The sequence below is a fragment of the Oryzias latipes genome, chromosome 21, assembly GCF_053564925.1.
Source record: "Oryzias latipes strain Hd-rR chromosome 21, Olatipes_Hd-rR_3.1".
In the NCBI taxonomy this organism is placed as follows: Eukaryota; Metazoa; Chordata; class Actinopteri; order Beloniformes; family Adrianichthyidae; genus Oryzias; species Oryzias latipes.
In genome coordinates this window covers 1,784,370-1,812,237 of record NC_136257.1, presented here as the reverse complement: position 1 = coordinate 1,812,237, position 27,868 = coordinate 1,784,370, and the positions used below count along the sequence as shown (strand labels likewise).

General features: G+C 40.3%; 1 protein-coding gene across 3 annotated transcripts; it reads right to left on the bottom strand.

Moving 5' to 3' along the window:
* Nucleotides 1-433: 433 nt before the first annotated feature.
* LOC101166781 (high affinity cGMP-specific 3',5'-cyclic phosphodiesterase 9A) lies at nucleotides 434-26,844 on the bottom strand. 3 transcript variants are annotated; one of them, XM_023951078.2, is made up of 14 exons: nucleotides 26,694-26,844; nucleotides 26,177-26,338; nucleotides 26,049-26,094; nucleotides 24,503-24,605; nucleotides 23,546-23,688; nucleotides 23,405-23,464; nucleotides 18,926-19,103; nucleotides 17,770-17,892; nucleotides 15,871-15,963; nucleotides 15,699-15,766; nucleotides 15,522-15,624; nucleotides 14,885-14,989; nucleotides 3,042-3,188; nucleotides 434-2,965 (listed from the first exon to the last, which is right to left on the bottom strand). In XM_023951078.2, exons 1-14 carry the CDS (start codon nucleotides 26,779-26,781, stop codon nucleotides 2,813-2,815), a joined length of 1,572 nt encoding a protein of 523 aa, XP_023806846.1. In that variant the 5' UTR covers nucleotides 26,782-26,844; the 3' UTR covers nucleotides 434-2,812. The 3 variants fall into 3 exon arrangements, with proteins under 3 accessions (XP_023806846.1, XP_078795183.1, XP_023806847.1); XM_023951079.2 differs by having other exon boundaries at nucleotides 2,716-2,965; nucleotides 3,097-3,188; XM_078939057.1 differs by lacking the exons at nucleotides 23,405-23,464; nucleotides 23,546-23,688; nucleotides 24,503-24,605.
* Between the last annotated feature and the right edge of the window lie 1,024 nt (nucleotides 26,845-27,868).

Genomic DNA, 27,868 nt, shown 5'->3' with positions numbered 1-27,868 from the left:
AGGATTTTTGATGCAGCGAGATACTTGTGAGGCAGAGTTCAACTGCAGCACCACAGATAACAAGCTCTCTGTTTTTAAGTGTGCATCTTTAAATCAGACGTTCCTTTCAGTAAAATATTCAGCCATAGAAATTCTTAAGGATCTGCTTTGTTATGGTCGCTGATGCCCTCGGTGATCCAATCGTATACCAGAGAAATCTACCAATCACTACAATGCAGGCATTCAAGAGCCAATCATTACAGCGTGGCATTCCTATTGTGCCCGCCCACACACAACCTTAAAGGCATTCTGGGTCTCAGTTCCCTAATTCTTTAAACCAGTGAACACAGACATTTGTCTGTGACAATATTGGGAAATCAGCCTCGCAAAAATGACTTCATTTGTTAATATTCTTGTGTGTAAAGAATTGTAGTATAAAACTATTTTTAAATCAGTTCAATTCAATTTATTATTTGTAGAGGCGATAGAGACAACCAAAGTGCTGAACATAAAATCAAATGTAAATAAAATAACTAAACAATGTGATACAATAAAGAAACAACAACAATAAAACAATAAGATTAACAAGCTGGGCCACTAGATCCGCTCCCTGGAGAATAAAAAGCTGAGTTTTTTCAACTGTCGTAAAGTTACTGACGGTTTTGACAGGAGAGCATTCAGGTGTTCAGGAGCTGCAACTCAAAAGGCTCTGACTCCCAGAGTCACAACTCCAGTCCTGGAAACCATTAAAAGTATTTGATCAGATCTTAGGACTCGACGGTAAACATGTAAAAGCTCAGAAGATACTGAGGTGCCAGACCATTCAAACATTTCAAAAGCAGAAGTAAAATCTTAAAAATGATTCTAAAGGCCCGTACACACCGGGACGAATATTCGCCAGGCGTTTTTCGCCAGCGTTTTTCGCCACGTCTTTTGTGTTCACACCCAGGCGATTTTCGCTGCCGATGAGGCGAGCGAACATGCAATTTCCTTCCCTGACATTAGATGGCGCTTAATGTAAACAGAAATACTCCTGTACACAAGGTGGCGCTGTGCAACTTTACGATTCTTAAAGTCGCTTTTCACTCAGAAGAAGAGATCAAGTATTTACGCGCTAGTCAGAATCAAACAGAGAAAACATGAATATTTCAAGCACCAGTAGCTCCAACTGGTACTTGGTTCGGGGATATTTAAGAATGTCCATCATTATTTCTTCGCGGCAGTGTAGACGCTACTTGGCGTCTAACTTCTTCGCTGGTATGTGTGCTCAGCAAGGCAGTTTTGTGTTTGAGCGCCCCCAAGTTGTGTTTTACTGTAACTTCAGAAGCTCCAGACACGTGTGCAAAAGCGCCATTCTCATTGGTCGAAAAGATTTCGACGCGACGCGTCGGAAAAAAAAAACGAACACGAGGCGTTTTTTTTTTTGACGCTTTGGCGCTTGCCGTTTTTTCGCGTCGGTGTGCACACTCTCGTTGGTGCCCTTTGTTTAGTCACGAGGCGTTAAACGTCGGCGAAAATCGCCGGCGAAATTCGTCCCGGTGTGAACGGGCCTTAAAAGACACAGGCAGGCAGTGAAGTGAACGTAACATTGGAGTTATGTGCTCCCACCGTCTGGTCCCCGTTAACAGGCGGTTGAATTCTGAACCAGCTGGAGACGGCAGAGCAGAGACCGGTCAATGCCACTGCAAGGAGACTTCCAGTAGTCCAGTCTGGAGAAGATCAAAGCGTGAATCACTTGTTCCAGAGCATGAGGAGGAAGACATGGCTTAACTTTGCTTATTAGCCTCAAATGATAAAAACTAGACTGGACTACTGCACTGACCTGTCTGTCAAGGTTTACCCCAAGATTCCTAATGAAAGGAGCATCTGAAGGGTCCAGGGGGCCAACAGCCCTACAGCAGCCTGTCAGCAGGTCAGTCTTTCCAAAAACAAACACCTCTTTCATGTTTTCATTCAGACAGAGGAAGTGAAGCTGCATCAAAGATTTGATGTCTGCCAAGGACTTCTGTAGATTGTGGAGACGCCCACCTCCTCCAGGTTTTGGGGGAAAGTAGATCTGAATGTCATCAGCGTAGCAGCAAAACGACCCATTACGTTTCCTAAAAATGCACCCCACTGGCAGCAGTTAATGCAAGAATAATAGCGGGCCTAGACCTGAGCCCTGGGGTACACCATGTCTGAGTGGAGCCTCTGAGGAAGAAAACTGACCAGAGAAACTTCTGCCACATGAATAGGATCTGAACTGATTGAGGGGTGTGCCTTTCACACCAACAGACTGCTCCAGTTGGGTTTAACCCTTGTGCTATCCTATGGGGCCAAAATGACCCGATACTCACATTGACGTGTTCCCCCTACCATGACAAAGGTGGATAAAGGTGGAAAGATTTCATGTAATCCATGGACACCAGTGAAGATCACAAATCATTGAAGAAAAAAGGTTCAGAGCACTGTCTAGTGGGTCTAGATGACCCACCTCCCAAAGTTAAAGTGCCTAGGATAGCACGAGGGTTAATGAAACACTGTGATCCACTGTGATCCACTGTGTCGAAAGCAGCAGTGAGATTGCGATGAATTAAAACAGTGGATCAACAGTTGAATCATCGCACAACCAGACGGTAACTTCTCTAAAATATCTTGACTTTCTAAAGATAACTCACCTTCTCTAACATTTTTGAAAGAAAAGAAAATGGCCTAAAGTTTAAAAGGACATTAGAGTATAAGTTATGCTTTTTCTAAAAGGGTTGCACAGCAGCATGTTTAAAGAGACATGGTAAGGATTTTTAGACCTATATCTGAATCTTAAAAATGGAAAAATCCCAGAATCTCCAATTTTTCACTTTGAGTTGGGATTGTCTTGCCCGTCATCTTCCTCATTGCTCTTGGCTACATTCTCACTTTGAGCCCAGGCCTGTTGTTCCTTCTCCAGAGCCTTCTCCATCTCAGTGTAGTAGTCAAGGGCCTTCCGCACTGGCTCAATGATGTGATGCTGCAGAAGCAATGAAGGACGTTTATCAGCTTCCCAATAACCAAACGTCACGCGTGAACATCCAGTGTTATATTACCTTCAGACAGGGAAAGAGTTTAGTGAGCTCAATGAGAAGGGGCAGAAGGACAAACCTAATGAAGCCAATTTGAGATGAAGGCTTGGTCACTTTATCTCTGTCCATGAAGGGGGTCACTGGGAGGCCCTCCAACTTTTCCACATCACTCTGCAGTCAAAAAACACGTGTGAAAGGAAACAACTTGATTATCAAAATGTTAACTCAATCAGACCATTGAAGTTTATGGTAATATGGCAGACGGAACGGTGACTTTCAAACATGGCCGACGTAGCTGCTCTCCACATGAAGGCCTGTTGTCAATCCTGTGTCATCAATCCAAAATCAAATTTTTGAACCTTATGTAGCTTAGATCTACTTTCATTTTTTTTGGGTGGAAATATTTAAATAAAATGTCATTTTTGAAAAAGGAACATAGCTGATGACATCTTTAACCAGTGGACCTACTTCCAGGTTTCTTTTCCTTTTTTCTTTTCAAACTTCACAATCTAAACCATAATGTCAGCAAATGCAAAAATCATACTGAGGAAATGGCTGATTGATATGAAAGTTATAAAAAGGACCTTTGATTGTATTGTGAGACCACTATATGTTAAATCGTTAATCTCTCCTTTATAGCAGGTATTTTCCAGGAAGAACTGCTAAAGTTATCTCATTCATAACACAGACATTCCTTCAACAACTATGACCAGAATCACCACTTTCCCAAATTCCCAAAATATTAGAAAAGATGTCAATTTGGTTTTTTGGTCAAAGTGATCAACGACTCTTGGCAATGACAAAAATAACAGAAGGCATTTCAACAGCAATTGATAAGAAGAAATACACAGTTGGAGTGTTTATTGATTTCAAAAAGGCCTTTGATGTTTCCAATTTCAAAGTTCCATCTGTTTGGGGTCAGAGGAATGTCCCTTAACTGGTTAACCAGCTATTTGCATAAAAGGAAGCAATATGTACAATGTGTAGATATGCATGAATATTGAATGTGGAATCCCACACGAAATCAATATTGGGTCCTATTCTTTTTCTTTTATATATTAATAACATTTGTGAAGTCTTAAACGTTTTGAAACTTTATATTTTTGCTGATTTAACAACAAAGAATTAAATCATTTTTTAAATTGAAATTTTTAAAATTGAAAAGGTTAAACTTAAAAACTGGTTTAATAATAATAAGCTTTTATGGAATCAGCAAAAGACTAAGTTTGTGTTTTTTACTCATAAAAGACAGGAGGAGGTAGAACTATCTAGAACTCTGGTAGTACTCTGTGTACAGAGAGAAAGATGTCGATATTGCTTATGAATGTTTTTTAGAAATATTTAGCTCACTTTACAATAAGAACTGTCCAATTTATAAATTCAAGAACAAATTTGCCAAATGCCCTTGGTTAACCACCGGTCTACAAAATGCTTGTAAAAAGAAAAATAACCTGTATAAAAAATTCTTAAAACAGAGGACAAGAGAAACTGAACAAAGATATAAGTCATATCAAAATAAACTAACTGAAATAACACGTTACAGTAAAAAAGTGTACTTCAATAATCTACTGAATGAAAATAAATACAACGTAAAGCGAGTTTGGGAAATATTAAATAACATCATTAATAATGGGACAAAAAAGCGAACTTATCCAGATTATTTTACAGATGAGAAGGGTCAAAGCTATGACATCAATGAAGCAGCAAACGGTATCAATAACTATTTTGTAAACGTGGGTCCAGAGTTGGCAGCGGAAATTCCAAAATGCAAAACTAGCAAAGACAATAATCCAACATCGAAAGGATCCCACACTCAATCTTTCTCTCTGATGTGAACGAAAATGAACTGATATCAATTGTAAATAATTTCAAGAGTAAAAACTCAAAAGATTGTGAGGATATAGATATGAAGGTGGTGAAAAATGTCATCTATAGTTTATCTAAGCCTCTGACATACATATGTAACTTATCATTACAAACTGGGAGATTCCCAAACCAAATGAAAATAGCCAAAGTGATTCCCATCTATAAGAGTGGAGACAAACACCAATTTACAAACTATAGACCTGTTTCTCTTCTTCCACAATTCTCAAAAATTTTAGAAAAAATATTCAATGATAAATTAGCTTTATTTATTTAAAAACATAACATTATAATGAAAACCAATATGGTTTTAGAGAAAATAGATCCACCTCATTGGCTATCATTGATGCTGTGGAGGAAATCACAAACGCTCTGGACAAAAAGAAATATGCAGCTGGAGTTTTCATTGACTTAAAAAAAGCATTTGACTGTCAATCATGACATCCTACTTGACAAACTGGAAGTGTATGGGATAAGAGGACTAGCGTTAACTTGGGTCAAAAGCTATTTAACGGGAAGAAAACAATTTGTCAAGATTGATGAATATACATCAGAAACCAAAGAGATAAGTTGTGGTGTCCCACAAGGATCAATTCTGGGCCCGCTGCTATTCAATATTTACATAAATGATATATTCAATGTTTCAAAGCTTATGAAACTCATATTATTTGCTGATGAAACAAACATATTCTATTCTACAGACAATCATAGGGAACTTATCAAGGTGGTGAACACAGAGTTAAAGAAAATAAAATTATGGATGGATTACAACAAATTATCTTTGAACTTAGATAAAACCAAAGTGATGTTTTTTGGAAACTTCAATGCAAATAAAGAGCTCTCAATTGAAATAAATAATGTATTAATCGAACGTGTTACAGAAATCAAATTCTTTGGGGTTTTTATCGATGACAAACTAAGTTGGAAGCCACACATCAGACACATACAAACTAAAGTCTCAAAAAGTATTTCAATCGTAAATAAATCTAAACATATATTAGGATACAACAGCAGATATTTCTTGTACTGTTCTTTAATATTACCATATTTCACCTACTTTATAGAAATTTGGGGGAATAATTACAAGAGCTCACTACATTCTCTCTTTCTACTTCAAAAACGAGCCGTCAGAGTTGTACATAAAGCCGGATATCTTGATCATACGAACAATCTATTTCATCAATCAAGACTTTTAAAACTGCATGATCTTGTTGATTTTTACACTGCGCAACTTTTATACAGAGCCAGTTGGAAATCGTTACCATTCAACGTCCAAAAACAGTTCTTAGAAAATGAAGGAGGCTACAGACTGAGGGGATGTAGGAACTTCAAGATCAAATTGATAAGAACCACAAAGAAAAGTTTCTGTGTGTCGGTGTGTGGCACTAAACTTTGGAACGGGTTAAGTAATGAGCTCAAAAAATGTTCAAATATTCAAATATTCAAGAAAATGTATAAAGAAACTATTATTTCAGGATATGAAGATAAGAGGATTCAAGGATCAACAGGTGTTTGAATAATTCCAAATCCATGTGTGAACTTGACTGTGGTGAAATAATCAAAGATCCTTTAATCAAAACTAATGACTTTTACATTCTAATGACTACTGAAATGTTTAAATTACAATCAATAAGCTATTGATTTTATTTTACTTGATCTGCAATGTGTAGCAATAATTACTAGTTTGATGTTATCATGTGTTCTAATGATAATCAATTATTATTACATATTGGTACCGTTACTGTTTACTGAAATCATGAATGAATGTTTTCTGAAGATCATCAATCATTTTTAGGCACTGGATTTTGTTACTTGAAGAGAATCTATCTGATCAGAACCGGATTTAAAACACTGTAAAACTATCACATGAATGAACTCAGTAGGGGTGGGATTATATAGGCTTGCTTCTTCCCGCTCCTTTTCAAGCAATAAATCAAACTCTACTTATACCTCAGTTAATTATCTCTGTATTTAATTAAGCATATATGATTTAAGTGACATATTTGTTTTGTTTTCTGTCTTTTTAATCTATGCATTTCATCATTTCTGTAATGAGTTTGATAAATATGTGTAAATTCTTTATTGCTTTGACTACAATGCTTGAAATAAATCAATAAAATCAAAAATCAAAAATCAAATCTATTGATGGGGTCACAGTCCAAAAAGGGTCTAAGTTTAGATTTCTCAGGGTTAATTTTGGATGAAAATTTGTCTTGAAAGCCTCATATATCATGTTCAAAGTAAAATGAGATGTTATATTGTTCAATCACTTTGCCTTATTTCACATATCGTGATGGAGTGTGCTGTAAAACACATAAAACCAATTTAACGCCATTTTGTTTACAGCAGAAAAAGTTATTTTAATAATTCACAAAGTTGGATATAGGGAACATGCAAATGCTTTATTTATGAAGTCAAGATTGTTGAAATTTGAAGATTTAGTAAAACTTTGAGAGGAATGCTCAAAGTTAGAGACAGAAAGATGCCAGAGAGCAAAGAAAAACGTCTTTTTTCCTCCGAGGAGGAAAATCACAGGAGGAGAAATAATTAGAAGTTTCTAGTTACTTTAAGGCCGTCATGATGTAGTTTTTGTCGGGGTAAAAGTTTGGAATGCTCAACAGGAAATTCTGAAAAGTTGTACTAATAATTTTCTATTTAAAAATATTTATCAAGAAGAAAGTTGAGGAATATGTAATTAGTAGTTATTGTGTGGTAGCAGGTGGTAACAGCCTCTAGGATTATATATATATATGTAAAATTGTGGTTATTCTTACTGCTCCTTTCCAGTCATGGAGATGTGTGGACTTGTGTGGCGTGCTGAATATGTTCATGTCATGTGATATTCTTCATGAAGGAAGAAAACAAAAAAAAAAAAAAAAAAAATACTGAATCCGGGTCCGGCAGCGTTAAAGGCGGAGTAGGACGTGTTTCTACGGCTCCCGCAGCTTAATATCCTGTTTCGTATATTTTACGAAGAAAACTACGACAAAAAACGACCCAAAGTATCTCTGAAGATGCCTAGACCACATAAGACCACAGACCTGGCTGCAAAGACGGAAAAAAACTGGAAATAAGCCTGGCAATGAAACCGCAATGAGTGGAGAAGAGCTAACGGCGGCTAACGAGCAAGCTACAGCTGTCCCCCCAGCAGGGATTCTGGATGTGGAGAAATTGGTGGAGAGAATATCCACTGAAGTGCACAAAGCTATGCTAAAAGCTGTGGAGGAGGCTTTTGATAAAAGGATTGAACCGGTGCTGCGGGCACTACAGACTTGCACGTCGGAGATTGCTGGTTTGGGAACTCGGGTAAGCTCAGTGGAGCAGCGGGTGTCCGATCATGAGGACATCTGCAGCGGCCATGATGCGCAGCTTGCAGGTTTCAAATCTAAACTCGAAACGGCGCTCGCCAAAATTGATGACTTGGAGAACCGAAGTCGACATTGCAACATCAGAGCCGTGGGGCTTCCCGAAGGGAGCGAGGGATCTAACCCGGTTCTTTTTGTGGGAAACTTTCTCCCGAAGTTGGTGGACGTGAGCTTCAAAGGAGGAGCGGTGAAAGTGGATCGGTGTCTCCGAGTGCCGGCTGGGGGGAGGACCCCCGGAAAAAGACCTCGGGTATTTCTGGTGAAACTTCACAACTTTCAAGACAAAGTTCGGATCATGCAAGCAGCAGGAAAGAAGCAGACGTTAAAATTTGGCGACGCCCCCATCATGATATTTGATGATTTTTCTGCTGCGGTCTCCAAGAAACGTGAGGAGTTTTCCGCTGTGAAGCGCAGGCTTCGGGAGAGAGGTCTGCAATACGCAATGCTATATCCTTCTACACTCAAAGTCTGGCATGGGGGCCGAAGCAGGGCATTCGAGCGGCCAGAAGAGGCTGCACAGTTCCTGAATGGGCTGGCTGATGACGGGCCGGCCCCCTCCTCTGGAGCTGCACAGGCACCGTGATGGTGGCTGTCTGGATGGGACTTCTGATGTTTATCTAACATGACTGTTATTGGGGGTAAGACTTGTCCTTTTGTTTAAACTGTGCAAGTATATCATGCTCCCCAAAACAAGTCAATGAGGAAAAAGTGAAAAGAAACTGCAGTGATTATAATATGGAACTTGAATTGAAGGCGGAGAAAAGCTGTAACATTTTCATTTGGTAGTCATTTTACTGATCACAACAATGTTAATTGGGCTCACCCGCCCAATACCCCTTCTCTTCCTTTTATCTTTTCATTTATTTTTTACTATTTTCCTCCTGGTTTTACATAAAAATATGAATATCCCTGGGGGTAGGACTTTTGATTTTTCCTTTGAGATTGTGGCAGGTAAATATTTAAGGGGATTGACATTTCGTTTTATTCACAACATTCATAAAATTGATATTTTCTTGGTATTATCCCCTCTTTTGCTTGGTCTTGGTTTTTTTCTTTTGTTGTTGTTATTATTGTTGCTTAAACTCATATTTTGTTTTAAATAATTGTTATTATAAAGAGCTGCGGATCGTTAGAGAAGATTGGGGTTATAGATGTGGGGCTGGTCCGGAATCTTCGTTTCCTTAATTTTCCCTGGCGTTCAGTTGGGGGGTGGTAAAGCGGGGGTAGGGGTTGTTTTTGTTACTTGTTCTGATTCTCATGTTCACAAAAATTTTGCTCTGACCGGTTGTGGCGGTCTGTTTTTCCTTTTTTATTTTATTTATTTATTTTTCTCTTCTTTTTGTTTCTTATGTGCATTTGAACCTTTTGCATCTGACTTTTTTCTAAATACTCATAATGTCGGATAATGAAACTTTGATAAGAATCATGTCCTGGAATTGTAAAGGTCTAAATGGTACAGTAAAGCGTAATAAGATACTGTCTCACGTTAACACAATGGGAGCAGATGTGATGTTTTTGCAAGAAACACACCTTAAAATTTGTAGTCAAACTGTCCTTCGCAAATCCTGGGTGGGCCACTTATTTCACTCAAAATTTAATTTAAAATCAAGGGGCGTGGCTATTTTAATCAGGAAAAATATTCCATTCATTTGTAATGACTCGATCTCTGACCCACAGGGAAGATTTATTATTGTTAAAGGAAAACTTTGTGGCACACCAGTTATTTTAGCAAACATATATGCACCCAACCACGATGATGAACAATTTTTTCAGAAAATAATTTCATCTATTCCCAATATACATACTCACAGCCTGCTTCTTGGTGGAGATTTCAATTGTGTTTTAGATCCTTTGCTCGATAGGTCTTCCAATAGCCAACAAACACTTACCAAATCTGCCAAATTGATTAGACATTTCTTAAATTCGGCCAATCTGGTTGACCCATGGAGAGATCACAACCCCTCTAAACGTGAATACTCATTTTTCTCTCAGCGTCATAATTCCTATTCAAGAATTGATATGTTTCTGGTAGATTCCAAATTAAAACCCATAATTAAAAGAGTACAATATGAAGCTATCGTACTGTCAGACCACGGTCCAGTAACATTACTTCTCGGGTTCCCAAAATTTCCAAGCCCAAGAACATGGAAAATGAACAACAGTTTTTTAACGAATGAATCCTTCAAAGAATTCATTGACTCTCAATTAGCATTTTATTTCGAAACAAACGACTCCCCTGACATCTCTAAACAATGTCTGTGGGAAGCAATGAAAGCCTATATGCGCGGCCAAATTATCTCGCACAGTGTTTTTAAGAGTAAAAAAGAAAAATTAGAAAAGCAGTCACTTGCCCAGCAGATTTTGAAACTAGATCAACAATACTCCTGTAATCCAAATCCTCAAATCCTAGCGGAACGTACAGCATTGCAGACCAAGTTTAATCTACTCTCTACAAATGAGGCAGTGAAATTAATAAAACAGACAAAACAACATTTTTATGAACATGGGGAAAAACCAAGTAGACTTTTAGCTCATCATATTAAAGTAATGGCAGAAAGAAATCAAATTGAGGAAATAATAACAAAATCGGGCACTAAAGCCTCTGACCAACAAGCAATTAATACAGAATTTAAAATGTTTTACAAAGATCTGTACTCATCTGAGGTTGAAGATGCTAACCTTGTAAACAATTTTTTGAAGATCTTTCTATTCCTTTAATTAGTCAAAAGAATAAAACAGAGTTAGAGAGCTCAGTTACATTGGAGGAAGTAAAACAGGCCATTAAAGACCTTCAGAGCTCAAAAGCTCCAGGACCTGATGGCTATACTGTTGAATTTTATAAATCTTTTATTGATAGGCTGGCCCCGGTGTTGTTGCAAGTATATAATGAATCTCTCTGCCTTGGTAGGCTCCCCCAAACTTTTTATCAGGCAACAATATCTGTGATCCATAAAAAAGACAAGGATCCTAGATCTGTGTCCTCATACAGACCTATAAGCCTTTTAAATGTTGATACTAAAATTCTGGCAAAAATTTTAAGTAACAGATTGGAATCAGTTCTACCTACAATTATCCATGCCGATCAAAATGGTTTCATTAAAAATAGACAGCTATCTCATAATCTTCGTCGTCTCTTTAACATCATCTTTACAAGAGGTGAAAAGCCCACACCTGAATTACTCATCTCATTGGATGCGGAGAAGGCCTTTGATAGGGTGGAGTGGTCTTACCTCTTCTTCACCCTTGCAAAATTTGGTTTTGGAAACAGTTTCATCTCCTGGGTCAAATTATTATATGCCTTTCCAGTCGCCTCTATTCAAACAAATGGCTATAGTTCAGAGTACTTTCCACTTGCCAGGTCCACAAGACAGGGCTGCCCATTATCCCCTTTACTTTTTGCTATTGCAATTGAGCCACTTGCAATCTCTTTACGCACTTTGGAGGACTATACAGGCATTTTAAGAGCTAAATGCGAACATAAAGTTTCACTTTATGCGGACAATCTGCTGTTATACGTCTCAAATCCTAGCATTTCTATTCCAAGCATAATGAAAAAACTAGAATTCTTTGGATCCGTATCTAGTTATAAGATAAATATAAATAAAAGTATAATTTTTCCAATTAATGACACCCGTGTCAACATATCTGGACGTCCCCTCAAGATTTCATACCAATTTAAATACTTGGGAGTTACAGTTACATCATCGGTAAAAGAACTTTACAGCCAAAATTTCGCCAAACTAGTTGAACAAACCATCATTGACCTTGAGAGATGGTCTTTTCTTCCACTCTCTCTTGCCGGTCGTGTGGGGTAGGGTTGGGCGATGTCCCCTAATTTGGCCGTTGACGATGTTTGCTGTCAACCATCGGGATGGACGATGACATCGTCGGGGGGGGGGGGGGGGGGGGGGGGTATTTTTACATTTTTCGTTCTTATATAACTGCTATTCGTTATTTTGCTTTTTTCATTTTATTTCCCAACTAATGACTAATCCGCGATGATCCAGTATAAACTGAGGGAAGTGACTTTAACAGAAAAAGTAACAAGCAAGATAGAAAAGAAGTAGTCCGCTCCCGCACTTAACTAGCGAAGTGGACCGGCGGAGGGCGGATTTACACAGCTTTATGTTTGATGGGAAGGGGGGGGGGGGGTACATGAGCGGTATGTGTGGGAGATTTAAGACTGCGATCCGTCCCGCAGCTCTAGGGGTACGAGCTACCGAACTCAGAACCGGGTCTAAACGTGTGTCTGAGCACAGCTCGGATCGTCAGCAGACAGAGGTTTGAGCTTCAAAGCAGAAATGTCGCTCAGTCCTTAGAAAACATTCAATCAATCACGTGGATTTGTGTTTCCAGTCGTGTCCCGACTAAATAAAGGCTGATGTTATTCACAGGATGCAGCGCCACCCAAAGCTAATGTTGTTAGCCCGTGTTAGCATACTGCTAATCCTGGCTTCGTTCAGAAAAAGCACTGACCACACGGATTAAAATTCAAATGATGAGCGAACAGGTGTTTCATAATAACCGTAACATTATTAAAAGCACGTTTAGAAGATCATCTCGTATTTTACCGAGCTGACATGTCAATATATATAGCCGCTCGGCGCTGTTATCGTTTTGTATTGAATTGTTACATTCAATAAAGTTTGGAAAAAAAGCCGCTCGGCGGAAGTTGTATCCCCTTCCGGTTTTCAAACTGTGCATGTGCCAATACTGCGCGTGTGCGAATGATTTATTCCGACCGAAATTATGACCTTAGTGAACGTTTTTATATTCTGAAAACATTTTTCTGGGCCCATGTACACGGTTGGATTCTAATCCGACCATTGATCCCATCAAGATATTTTGTACATGTAACCGCGGCTTATGATGTCGACGCGCAACGTGGCGGGGGCGTGGCATCACGATGGTGGTCTCTCCATCGGGATGTCAGTCACCCATCACGATGGACGATGATATCGTCCATCGGCACAACCCTAGTGTGGGGGTGATTAAAATGACAGTGCTGCCCAAATTTTTGTTTTTGTTTCAATCTATCCCTCTCCACCTAAGCAAATCTTTCTTCAAAAAATTAGACAAGACAATACTGGAATTCATATGGAATAAGAAAGTCGCTAGGATTAGACGGGAGTTTCTACAAAGACCAAAATCCTCAGGAGGGATGGGCTTACCAAATTTTCAGCTTTATTACTGGGCTTGTAACCTTAAAAATATTTCACTTTGGATCACAGAGAAATCTCCAAACTGGATGGAGATAGAACAGAACCATTGCACCCCTTCTTCCCCTAAGGCATTTGTTTTTGCAGACATAACTACAATATCACTAAAATACATTAAGGATTTGGTTGTATCCCACACAGTCAGAATATGGAAACAGATTGTGCGTCATTTTGGCCTGCAGGCAAATCCATTATCAGGCCCTATTGTTAAAAACCATTTGTTTTCTCCATCAATGAAAAATGATAATTTTGCTGACTGGTATGATCGTGGACTACGTGTTTTCAAAGATCTCTATATTGATGGTTTGTTTCCATCATTTGAACTGTTGAAAGACAAATATAACTTGCCTAACACTCACTTTTTTAAAGTAAGAGACTTTGTTAGACACAACTCTCCAAATTACCCACAACTCCCAGAGGAATCTGTTACTGATTCATTCTTTTTGAAAGACCCTGAGATTAGAGGCGGAATATCACATTTGTACAACAAACTGAGCCACCTCAATGGCCACAGCACTTTGCAGCACTTGAGGGAGGCCTGGCAGGAAGAGCTCGGAATAAATATTTCAGAAGAGCAATGGGATCTAGCTTTAGGCTCCACACACACAACCTCAATCTGTGCCAGGCATGGTTTGATTCAGTTTAAGATAATACACAGGCTCCACTGGACCAGGCTCAGGCTGAGTAAGATATTCCCTGACGTTGACCCTCTGTGTATACGCTGTAGACAGGCTCCAGCATCTTTGTCACACATGTTTTGGGGTTGCTCTAAGCTGTCAAACTTTTGGTCTGATGTTTCTTTGACACTGTCAAAACTTTTAAACCAGACAGTCAAGTTGGACCCCCTCATCGGTATTCATGGAATCACCGACCCCCAAACTTTTAAAAAGAAATCTGAGTGTAGGTTAATTCAGTTCACATGCTCACTTGCACGCCGAATAATACTTTTAAATTGGAAGCAAACGCAGCCTCCCACACACATCCAGTGGATTAGAGACATTTTATGTTTTCTAAATTTAGAAAAAATTAGGTACACCCTGCAAGGACGGGAAGAGAAATTTTTCAATGTTTGGTCCACCTTTATTAAGGACTTTGTAAAAAACAGTTAAATTTGTTTTATTTTTATTTTATCTATTTATTTATTTATTTATTTTTTATTTATTTATTTTTTTCTTTCCACAAACTGTTCTTGTAAGCTGTTGGTGTTGTTTATTAGTAAAATATGTAAAAAACTCAATAAAGAGAATTTAAAAAAAAAAAAAAAAAATACTGAATCCACCAGCTGAAGACACAGGTGACACTAGCACATCCCTAAGGGACACTAATGGAGCAAACAAGATCCAATCATCGCAGCACAACACAGCCTATACCCAACGTCTACACATACGTCTTTAATCTGAAGAATAAAACGCCATGTCACCTGATTAAAGAACTCCTGCAGGAGACAGTCTAACCATGGCTCAGCCACCTCCATGGGTCGAGCTTCATTGGAGATGTCGCTCACTTTGATCAGGATCATCATGAGCTGCTCAATCAGGACACAGACGAAGATTTGAAACTGAGGAGGATGATCATTAAATATTGTAGGGCATGTATATTTAACAGTATTTCCATCCTCAGAGTAGAGCCGGGCATTTTAAAAACGGAGACAAAAAAATGTTTGAGACGGCTTCTACTGGCTTCTACTGGCCAAGGCGCCATCCTCCTCCAGACTTCCTCTGACGGTTTTGCAAGCGTCTACGGTGACATCACGGAAAGTGATGTCATATCAAAGGACAGCAGTGACATCTGGGATCGGTGTCATTCTCCTGAGTGTTCTGGCAAAATGGTCTGAGTGCCATGGATGAGGTCATCCATGAGTCTAACCAGTGGTGGGACCGGTAAGGTTTTTTTGTCCCTGGTTGTTATTAACATTTTCACTTTAGTTTTAAAAATGTGATTTAAAAAAAACGACTTTCTTAGCAGAGGTTTGCCTTACAAAGTAGTAATCTACATATCCCTTAACATCTCCCAACACAGTCCCTTTACTCTGCTGCCCATCACTGGATTTGTTTTACCAGATCTTTGTGCTCCTTGTTGGTAAAGTCAAAAGATGGAAGGGTGGACTTAAACTTGTTGAGTATTTCGTTGTGTCTCGTCATGTCAGTCGCCAGGATGCATCTGCAATTCAAAGACCATAAAATAAATGTTGTTGTTGATCTGGTGTAAACACTGATATGTTATGCATGTCTCACTTGATCATGCCCTCCCTTATCCGTTTGTACTGGTCAGGGGAGAGATTTCTAAAGATGTTGCTCTCTCTCTGCAAAATAGAAAACAGTGAACAAAATTCAGTTTGGTTTAGAACAGTAACAAAAATGGTAACAGATGACGGATGCTACAGAAAACAAAGAGTTGTCTTCTCACCCTTTCTAGAATTTCAAAAGCCACAGCACAGTGATGATTCTCCAGAGGAGAGATGTCATTATAGCGCAGCGCTAGGTCGGTCCGTGCATTTATCTGGAAGAGCAGTTTAAAAAAGGACTCCATAAAGGTTACCAATCATGAAAAATACATTACCCTAAAAGCCTTGCTCTCATGAAATAAAACCAAGTACAATAGGCTTGTTCTACAGGCTGATACTCTGTGTCCTTTCAGGGTCACAGCATCACCAGAGTTAATCCCAGATCTGATGGCAGTCATGGTAATGAGTCGGCCTCGTAGGAGAACAGTACTGCACTAAAATGTTCAAACATTTTTGATGTCAAAGCTAATATGAAGCACAGAAGGACCTCCCAAGAGAAAATGGGTCCAAAGACAAAAGTAAAGATTTTATGGTCAAAGAAAGAACATGAAGTTGATTTTTGGCAGACTGTTGACTTGGCCGTGTTCCGAGGCAGAAATGTGGTAGACAATGTAAACGGTTTATGACTTAATATAATAACTGTGTCCATCTTCCAGAGGGTTGAAGGCGGACGCTTCTCTGGCAAAAGGAACATGTTTATATCCCAAAGTTTGTTCATAAACCAGTTGCTCCTTCTGTTGTGGGAGGAGCTACCATCCAAAGTTTTTGCCTCATTGGAAGACACAGATTAGGTTAAGAGATCAGCTTCATTTATTGTGCCGAGCTCCACAAAAGTAGGGTATAAGTAGTATATAAGGTATAAGTAGGATAATCACACAGAGGCAGGATTTACAGGTACTTTTTTCATACTTTGTGGCAAGAACTAGCCCACACTATAGATTCGGAGGCTGCAAAACCCTCAAAATATTTGCAATGTGGCTGTGGCGCAACGGCGTGGGGGTTGATTCCCAATCGGAATATCGCAGGTTCGATTCCCCTTGACGTGTCCTTGGGCAAGACACTTGTGGCACTTATAGCTTGGTGCCGGTGTTCGGTAGTGGAGGCGCCATCAGTGTGTGAATGTGTGACTGTAAAGTACTTTGGGCCTTTGAGGAAGAGCGCTATGCAAGTATACGCCATTAACTATGTTTATCAATCACTCACATAATAAGAAACAGTTATTGAAATATTGAGATATTCACTTCTTAGCTGATCAGCTTTTGCTGGAGGCACCATGGTCCAACAGGAAGTTCAGAAGTGAATGAGCGTTCTCATTCTGGATGGTTTTACCGCTGAGCGTTCAGCCGGCCTCCTCACTGTCCGTTTGTTAAAAACTTCTCCAAACCTGGTTTTATAGCCTGCATGAGACTCTGCCCTGCTGATGCGATTGTCTGTTTTTAGGTTTATCTTGCGTTTTTGTGTTTTTATGACACTAATTTATAATTTTTTTTCCTTTTAATTGTTTTAACCTATTATTTGTTATTTTAAATGTTTCAAGCTTTTTATCTATGATGCCTTGTTCGAAACATTTTAGGCACCATAAAAATAAACTGAGTTGAGTTAACAAATATATAATACAAATTTGTTATATAATATATATAATATAAATGTCTCTAAATGCCATAACATTTTACTAGTGTCTGTCTTCTATTTTTAAGGAATGAAGTGTTACACAACATGATTACAGGTGGTAGAAGACAGAAAAGGGTCAGAACAAATAACATACAGTTTCTTATTAATCTTATATGAATCACTTTATTTACTGCAATATTTGATAAAGTATTTAAATGTATTTCATTGGAAAATTCTAATTTTAAACTTTCCGTTTGAAATTGAATGACCTCAAGTCACAATACCAGTGAACCTGGTTGAAGTCAAAAGTTCAATTCAGTAATCAGTTACTGCATGATTTGTGCCCAGTCCAAGTACGCATACAAACAAGGAATTACACAAAAACATGTCTTTTTTTTTTGTTGCTTTACCTGATATGCATTGTTGTAACCTGTGTGGTCAAGGTCATGGCAGACTGCAGAGGTCAGCATAATCAGAAGGTTGATGCTGTCCATTTTGCTCCTGAGGTCAGTCAGCCAGATCAAACCATACATCTATTTGAAAACATTTCCAAAATAAGTTCAATATAATGAAATCATTCACACAAAATATACAAAAATGAATGTTTTCTGTGCCCTGTGATGGACTAGTGACCCATCCTGGGTGTACTTCGTCTTCGCCCCACAGTGACCCCCAGTGGCGGTTTACCCCTGGGCCATGTAGGAGGTAAACCATACTGCAATCTTGAGGGAATGCTCCCAGAAGAGACAAAAAATCTAAAGGTTCTATAAACTATAATAGGCCATTTCCACGTTCAGTAACTGAATCGTGTTAGGGCGCCACTATCACGCCAACTTCCTGCTCTAATGACGGTGGAGGACCGACGCGCAGCGGCGGATGAGGATGTAAGCAGGGAGGGGGGCAGGAAAGGGGCTTAGACATCTTACAAATCCAGACCGCTCCACACACAAACTGCTGCTTTTTAATAAATAAATAGTTTTTTATAATAAAATTAACATACTTTAGGGGGTTTATTGAAAATGCAATAAAATGAATCTTGGGATAGACTGTGGCACGCGGGCAACCTGTTTCCTCACGGCAGAGTCAAGCCTTAGATTTCTTTTAGAAGTTCCTCTATAAGTATTTTTTTTTGTGGGGGGTCATATGTGTTAACGGAGGGGAATGGGAAGGGTGAAGGGGTGGGTTGGGTTTTTATTGTAATATTTAGCGGGTTTTTTTGGTGTTGATGTCAAAGTGCTTCAAGTTGAGTTATGAGAAGCACTTTTTTTATAAATAAAGTTTGATTTGATTTGATTTGACAGCGTCAACTGTAGGATAATAGAGCATGAAGTCCATCCAGTCAGATCCTCCTGAACAAACAACTGCTGTTCCATTTGTTCCAAAGGCTCATTTTTAAAGCAAAACTTCTGCCAATGACGGCCACGAAACTCAAACATTAAAAGTCCACATGTGGGGGGGGGGGGGGAGGGGGGGCAGATCCCATAGGATGGGGAACAAACATAAACATTTATACAGAATGTGGTTATTAAACAGGAACTACTAAATGACTAAATCTCAAAGACTCACCATCTGGGTCACACAGAAGCAGTGTTTGAAGTTATGAAAAGGAATGTTGTTGTATCTTCTGTAGACCTCAAACAGGAACTGTTGCAGGGTTTCAGGCTCAATATTAAAGCTTGCTACAAAATCCAAGTCTGTATACATGACTTGCAGCAGGACCATGATCTCAGCATCCTCCCACTGCCTGTGGACACATAAAACACTACTTATTACATTTGTCTGCAAGTGACCGTCACATTTTTTGACAACCGTTCTTCTACGTCGTCACTTGACCTTACGTCTATTTACAGCGGGTACAGAAAACTATGAAGTAATATCTGTGCCACAACAATGAGAACAAAAGTCGCAGCCTTGAAATGCAAATTTCCTAAATTAAAACATAACGTTTCGTTTTAAAAACAAAACTTTTTAAGTAGTGAATGAAAATATGAATGCATTCAGGGAAATTCATGGAAACAGGCAATTGTTTGCTTTTTCAAAGATTTTTCTTTGCTTTTCAAAATATGTTTTGCATTTCCAACTCAACTGCGTTGCTTGAATGTTGCTTTCTGTCTGTAATGGGAGGAACCTGGGGGTGTCACTGCCCCCACAGGGCAGAAATAGGACGAGTGTTTCCTGTTAATAACCAGGTAGCTCACAGAGCTGCGGTATTTGGCAAAACAGTTTTCTCTTTATCTGTGATTGCTGATGCTCTAGGTCAGTGTTTTTCAACCAGTGTGCCGCGGCACACTAGTGTGCCGTGGGAGATGGTCAAGTGTGCCGTGGGAAATTACCCTCATTAATCATTCACTGATCTAAAAACATTTTCCATCTCCAGGAAATCAGCTCTTTGTTCATCCAAACAGGCCCTGATAAAACACTGAGTAGTGAGGAATATAAAAGATCTTAAAATTACTTTTTCTTTGTGTTTATTTGATTCTATTAAAAACATTTTGATAAGAATGACGGTATTTACCTGCAGCTATAGCGGTTTGCGGGAAAGTCCCGCCCCTTTACCTGTCTCCGCCAATCATTGTTGAAGGCTTAATCACATGTAAGCAGTCTGACCAATCAGAAGTGGTTAAAGTCTTCACTTCCTTGTTCTTAATTCTGCTCATAAAGTCTCTCAGTTCCAACAAAAATACCAGCTAAAGCTCGTCTTTAGCGGTGTAGCTTTCCACAGAGTCCGGTGTCAGACCGTGTCAGACCGTGAACAAAACAATGAAGCTCACAGACGCGAGTCTTTCTGCCCTTTTTCGGCAGTTTTCACACTACATCTCCCATGATGCATTGGCTTAAAGGGCCAGTGTCCCAGCGCACAATGAGTGCGCGTGAAATGTCTAGAAACCTCAACGGACAAACAAACAGTTTCTAAATTTTCTAATTTAACTTTTATTTCATCTCTTAGAAAAAACAGCCGCAACTTCCTGCTTTTTTGGCCACAATTATCACAAAATGCACGTGAGATTGCGAGGGGGGGGGTGTGCCGCGGGATTTTTGTCAAGGTTAAAGTGTGCCGTGGCTCAAAAAAGGTTGAAAAACACTGCTCTAGGTAGTGGCTAATAGCCTTTTTCTTAACACACCTACCCCCCACCCATCTCCCCCCATGAACAGTGGTCAGTCAAATCTCCCCCCTGAACCACAATCCCTGCACTACATGCCACTTTGGACCCCACATATATTTACTGTAAATTCTTGGATTCGTACTTTATTAGTTAGATTAGATTATATTTTCTTTGATTGTCATTGTCCATTGTAAAATGAAATTGAAGCATCACCATCTCACTGCGAAAATAACGAAATATAAAATTAAATAAATCAGTCTGTACAACAAGCACAAGTGTACAAATATAAACTGTAATCAGGAATGTCCAAAATGTCTTTGCGACCATGTCAGATGTGCAAGAGGTAGCGATGAGGTAGAGTGTTGACGTTGGGTAGATACTTAAGTGGACAGAAGTATGGATAAGTCTATATATATATATAAACATGTACATATGGATGTGCTATTGCAGATTTTATCAGTGCATTTTAGAACTGAGGATGGGTATTGCCTTTGGAAAGAAGCTGTTTTTGAGTCTGTTTGTTCTGCTTCTGATGCCTCTGTAGCGCCTCCCAGAGGGCAGCAGGTGGAACAGGTCTGAGCCGTGGTGTGAACTGTCCTTGATGATGTTCTGAGCCCTAGTGATGCAGCGCGCGGAGTATATGTCCGTCAGGGTGGGGAGAGGGCCCCCGATGGTCTTCTGAGCTGTCTCTACGACTCTCTGCAGTCTCTCCTTGTCCGTGACGGTGCAGAACCAAACTGTTCTGCAGTGTGAGCGGATCTGTTAATGTTGTAAATTGTCTGTATTTTGTTGTCTATACATGAGAGCCAGAAACTGAATTTGGATTCACTGTATGTTGAAAACATGAAGAACCGACAATGAAGTTAACTTTGATTAAGGTCCTTTAGTCACTTGCTGGTAAGTAGTTTGTCTAGAAAGTGTTTGCCGTCACGTCTGTCGTGTGCTGCTGGTCTCTCACCCTGTTCTCCGGTTAACATACATTTTAAAGTTTGTCCACCTTGATCACACCTCTGTTTTAGTCGACGCACAATGAAAAAGACAACAGAGAATCAGTGAGCACACACTCCCTGTGTGCTTCAAAGCTGTGCTTCCTTTGATGCCCTAATTGAAAGTAGCAGCTTTGTGTAGACCCATTCATATTCAAATGAAGGTTCTGATCAAATGAAAAGGCCTTTAAAGCTGTTGTTAGCTCAGCCACCCCCTCAGTCTCAGCACTTAGGAAACAGCTTCAGCCATGACCAGAGGCAGGATCTAAATGTTATATATGACATAAGAGGATGAAAACGGGATGAAAAGCAGTCAGATGGTTCGCTGTGGCCATCTCCAAAGGGAGCAGAGAAGCAAATCCTGATTCAAAATGTTCTGCATACTGAAAAAATGAGAGACTCTTGCATCATAAATCATAACATATGAAGCATTATTTTAACATTTTAGATTCCTGAGGAGGTGTGATGTGGACCAGAGGCTGCTTATGAACGTCTACAGGCCCGTACAGACCGGGACGAATATTCGCCAGGCGTTATTCGCCAGCGTTTTTCGCCACGTTTTTTGTGTTCACACCCAGGCGATTTTGGCTGACGATGAGCCGAGCGAACATGCAATTTCATTCCCTGACATTAGATGGCGCTTAATGTAAACAGAAATACTTCTGTACACAAGGTGGCGCTGCGCAACTTTACGCTTCTTAAAGTCGCTTTTCACTCAGAAGAAGAGGGCAAGTATTTACGCGCTTGTTAGAATCATACAAAGAAAACATGAATATTTCGGGGATATTTTAGAATGTCCGTCATAATTTCTTCGCGGCAGTGTAGACGCTACTTGGCGTCTAACTTCTTCGCTGGTATGTGTGCTCAGCAAGGCAGTTTTGTGTTTGAGCGCCCCCGAGTTGTGTTTTACTGTAACTTCAGAAGCTCCAGACACGTGTGCAAAAGCGCCATTCTCATTGGTCGAAAAGATTTCGACGCGAGGCGTCAAAAAAAAAAACGTACCCGAGGCGTTTTTTTTTTTTTTGACGCTTTGACGTGTGGCGTTTTTTCGCGTCTGTGTGCACACTCTCATTGGTGCCCTTTGTTTAGTCACGAGGGGTTAAACGTCGCCGAAAATCGGCGGCGAAATTCGTCCCGGTGTGAACAGGCCTTACCACCGCTCCGTGGCGAGCACCCCCACCCGTGTGGCTGTGCAGAAGGTCATCAACACAGTCCAGACCCATCGTTTGTCCTGCGAGACCACTACCAATAAAGAACTAAATCAGTGCTTGACAATCCTAACCCACTCTGCCCACCACCTGTTTGACCCTCCGGACGCCGCTACGGTCAATCAGGTCACACGCCACCACACTAACAGACAGCACTCTACACTTTCCCTGTTTTTATTCTGGTGTCTCTTGTTTTTTTTATTGCCGTATGCTGTTTCTCATTGTTATTGTTTCCCTCACTATTTTCTTGTACACTGCTGCTGTTGGACCATTCAGTTTAACTGCTGCTGGCAGTCACACTGAAGTCTATTCTATTTATTTTCTGCTTATATTATCATTACTGCTGGAAAGAAATCATACAAATGTTTTGAATCAAAGTATGGCTAAAACCAGCTGAAGCTGAGTAGGACTAGTGTTTTTTAGATAGAAATTAAAAAGTAGGGCCCACTAAAACTGCTTTTTTAAGAGTACCATTTCAAAACTTCTGCAAAAAGTTTCTTATGTAACTGTAACCAAGTTAGTTAACCAAGCCCAGTTTTTTGTGCTAGAAACCCCCTTAATGTGTATTCATTGATCAGAAATGCATAAAGGATCGCACCCACCACTTTGCCCATTTAGCAGACTGGTAACTAAATCAAGTGCAACAAGTTTTTTCCCATGATAAACACTCAAACCTTAAAAGCCTTCAGGCCTCGAGTCTGCAATCAGCACTAAAACTTTGCTACCAGATTTTTGGTGAAAATTTACCAGTTATCAAATGTGGGGGTCTTCAAGTAGTTCCGCACTTCTTCTGATACTTCCAGAGAGCTGCAGACGAACCAAAGACAGCAGGACTACAGACAGGCAGCACTCAGAAATGTGGGCAGTGACGTTAGCGTGACGCCAAACCTCATCTGTAGAAACTTCTCCCGTACTCGCTCACATTCCTCCCTAGTTTTCTGGAGAGTTCTCTTGTGGTAGAACGGAGAGGGTTTGTGAGTTCCCTCAGAAAGATCTTTGAACAGCCCCAGCCAGCTCAAATGCTCAACGTTCTTGACAGAAGGAAAAAGGAATCATTAAATGTGCTTGTTCTACCACACATCACTGTGCATCACTTATTTAAAGATGTTGTGAAACATTCACTGTAAGTCTAGGTAGACATATTCTGTAACCATGCATCAGTCTCTGTACATTTAAAGTGATCAAATTAAAAAAGGTCAGCTTTTCTTTTCTGTTGGTTTTATGTTCTGATCTGGTCGTCTGGGGACGACAAACATGTTTGTGCAATTTAGAAGAATCGGCAAAAGTAAACTCTTGGATTTTATTGGCAATTAAGTTTTTTTTGATAGCCACGTCCACATTCCTACATATGTATCTCATTTTGTTTTCTTTCAGCTTGAGCCAATAACTCCTGTATCAAACTTTGTCTATTCTAAAAAAATGTGCATGGAACAGGGGGGCACCGCGTTTGCGACCTAGCCAAACAAATGCTGATAAAATCTACAGATTCTAAAACCAACATTATTTTCCATGTAGCTTCCCAATGAAGCTTAAGCAGGAAGGAGAAAATAGATCAAAATCCCCAAGTTTGCAGCTGGTCCTAAAGGTAATTTTTTGTAGAAAATAAACACAAACTGACAAAATGAAAAGTTAGAATCAAAAACTTCAAAATCCTCTGTTCTGGTTTTAGGCAGGGATGTCCTATGAGCTTCTCATCATATTAGGAATTCAAGGAAGTTGAAATCAGTTCAATAGTACGCCTTTCAGAGAAACTCAAACTTTGACTCCAGCATCCTTAACCAGAAGTTATTCTCCTCAGAAAGCTAAAAACTCAGATATAATAAAACCTCCAGCTTGCTGATGTACCTCCAGCTTCTCCCGAAAAGAGTCCACCTGTTTCTTCATTTCAAACACCACTGAAGGGGTTTTGTCGTCATAGATCAGAATGTTCCTCTCCAAGCATTGCAGTCTGGAATTACACAAGACAGGGATGTGTTCACTGACCTCGAGTCTTTTTTGAGTTGCTCAAAGTTTCTAAAATTACTGTTTATTTCCCTGATATAAATGTTTTTGGAGTAAATGTGCACATCTATCTATCTATCTATCTATCTTCTTAACTCACAGAGGTGCCCGAGCCTGTCCCAGCAACTGTTGGGCAAAGGCAGGGTACACTCTGGACGGGTCGCCAATCTGTTGCAGGTCCACACTATTACTCCCACACACCTAAGGACACTTAGTCTAGAGTAACCAATGAAGCATGTTTTTGGGCTGTGGGAGGAAGCTGGAGTACCTGGAGAAAATGTTAGATTAAGGAATTAACCCTGGATCCCTAAAGCATGAGTGAGGTATCTCATTGTGGGACAGACCCCAATGCTCTGTCACCAGAAGCTTCTTTCCCATTATGCCAGTCCTGACTAGTAGATGGAAAGTGACCTTCTCCTCCTGAGTTTAACCCTGGGCTCAAACTGCATCCAGTCCAGCTGCGGTGTGGCCGCCGGAGTCTTAAAGTGAGCCTTAAAAAGTGTGTAAGGCACTCACACGGCGTATAGTCTAGTAATTTAGGTCGGATGCCCGAGTGATCCAAACCCCTTTTTGTGAAGTTGGGGAAAATGAAACAGCCTAAACCAGAAATCACGCGAGTGGGTGTAACGTGCATCCAGTTCATTTTCCACCGTGGTTCCACTGACACTAAGGGTCTGATAGAGCATCATGTTGGTCATTTAACAGCATGGACGATGCGAGGCTGATCACAGAAGTCCAGAACCACCCCATCCTATGTGACACTGCACATCCTCTTTATAAGGATATAACACCAAAAAGAACAGAGCTGGAGCAGGACTGCAGCCAACCGTAGCCAACGTGGGTCATCTGCAGTAGCTACACCAGAGCCCGACTGGATGATGTGTAAGGCCAGGGTAAGGAAGCCCACCTCTTCTGGCTCCAGGCAAGAAGGGTGGTCTGGTGAGATAGTTTGCTTATGTTTCAGAGAACCAGGGTTAAATCCTGCAAATCTTGCTCCAGGCTTTTTGTTTTCACAGGTCTGTTCCTATAAATGTCTGTGTTGGTGTCAAATTAATCCGGCCCGAAACAAACCGCAGTTATTAATGTCTTCTCCGTGATCATGCTTTGTTTCTGTGGTTTTGAAAAGGATGCTACACACACGTCACTATCCAATCCCAGTCCCTGATCGGTCACAGTGCTGCGATTCAGCATGAAAAAGTTCAACCGGTTGAACTTTCAGGTCGCAATCAATGAATGCCCGATTTGTACGAGGGCCCGTGACCCGACTTCAAAACATGCATGGCGATGCACGATCACGTGCGTTCCAGGTGCAGCGAACTGAAACTCTGGTGTGCGTGCGGTTTGCATAGACTTTTGATAGAAAGTGGCCGCTTGAAGGCGAGTTGACGACCTTTTTTCTATCGATGAAAGGTCAAGCCCCCCAGCAAGCTCGGCCCCTGAAAGAATGAAAGAAGAGAGACGGTCAACAGTCTGCTGTCCTCAAACACTGCAATGCTAAAGGCCAGAAGGGAAGGGGACCTGGTGGCTGGTGGCTGCAGTCTGTGGCCACAACCTCCAGCCTGTAGCAGCTGCTGGGGCTGTTGGGCTCCAGACGGGTGGAGATATTGATGATGCTGCCTTTGGGGCTGTAGAGTTTCAGGATGTCATGGGGTCCTGCCTCTGCTGCGGATCGAAAAAGATCTGCCAAAAAAGTTTGAACGACTAAAGTTCCACAGGTTTTTTTCATCATTTACATAGAAATCTATATAATGAAGTGGTGCACAGCGGTGGACGGCTACTAAATAAAAAAGGACTCTAATGCATTTCTGGTGGAACCACACCATTGAATGTATGTAGTAAACTGGACAGAGCGAGGATGACATCCGTCTGTCTAAGTCAACGTTTCTATGGCAACCACTGCCACCAATCAAGAGTAAGCTTGTTCAACAAACAAAAGTGTTTTAAATGCATGCAGGCCTTTAATAACAAACTTCATTCAAAAGGAATTTCTCAAATGAAAATAAAATGGATAGACGGTTGAACGAGAAGCTCTGACCTTTGACATCCTGATCTGGACAGTCGACAGGGAACTCCGCCTGCTCTGGCGTCCCGTTCACTGTGAAGTAAATGACTTTTGTTTCCATGGCGTGAATCGGCTCTGGTGTGGCGCCGTCCTCTGCTGATCGAGGTCTGACGTCCGTCTGTCCCCTCTCATTATTCCTCTGCTGAACACCCCCCCCCCCCCCCTTGTGTGCCCCTCCCTCAAGTTGTTTTGTTCATAAGACAATGTGCATAAATACATAGAAATGTGGGTTTTCATCTGTACAACCAATCCGTTATGTTGATTTCTTTTAAATCATTTTTAAATGTGTTGACATTGTCCTGCAACATTAAACTTGTTGGTTTACAGAACAGATATTTTAGTATTTGCCGTCTTATTGAACCCAATGTCATTTTATATTATGGAAACCTGCTTATATACGAGCTGGTCACTGCCAACGCTGGGAATGTGTTGCCCGGTATCTGGGTGGTTTTCCTGCTTTGAGGGTTGCATTACGGCTGCCACCCTGTGTGTGTGTCTTTGGGGGGGGGGGCTGCTGTGGTCTTTTAAGCCTTTCTGCTACTGGGCTGGAATCCACCAGTTTCTCTGCATCTCCCCTGAGACTTAACTACATGCTGGCATGCACATGCATAAAAACATTCATATAAAAACATGACAGATGTGGAATATTTCTTTGCATTCGCCCCCGTTCTCTTCCATTTATTTCCTCCCAGCTTCCCCATCAGTAAACTCCAGCGATGATAATAAATCAGTTTATCTCCTCTATAGGGTCAAATCTGGATTGAAGGGAATAAACTAATCAGATGGTTAAAAATAAAAATGTAAAGTCTGAATTGTACAACGGAATTGAAACTAAACTGAGGAATCAAAGCAAAATAGGAAAAAAACAAAGAAAACCAAAAGCTGAAAATACAAACAGCAGCTGTTAAAAATGGTAAATGGTACTATGGTGTGTACTATGGTGTGTACTTGTACAGTGTTTTCTATTCAATTCAATTTAATTTCTATAGCCAAATATTTACAACAGGCGTCTCAATGGGCTCCAGATCCGAAATTGTGGAATAAACATGAATCCTAAAGAACATAAAGTCACAGAATTCAATAGGTAATGGAGAAACTTAACAGTCTAAACTACAGTAGTGCTGTTCAAATGAACAAACTGTTTTTAT

Bases quoted from the DNA above. Each gene is read 5' to 3' on its own strand.
- LOC101166781 (XM_023951078.2), bottom strand. From the start codon at position 26,781: ATGGAAACAAAAGTCATTTACTTCACAGTGAACGGGACGCCAGAGCAG. The intron at 15,625-15,698 runs GTGAGACATGCA...TTTGAATTGCAG, and splicing joins ATAAGGGAGGGCATGATCAA to ATGCATCCTGGCGACTGACA. The intron at 3,189-14,884 runs GTGACATGGCGT...TTTTGACTGCAG, and splicing joins TGCAGGAGTTCTTTAATCAG to AGTGATGTGGAAAAGTTGGA.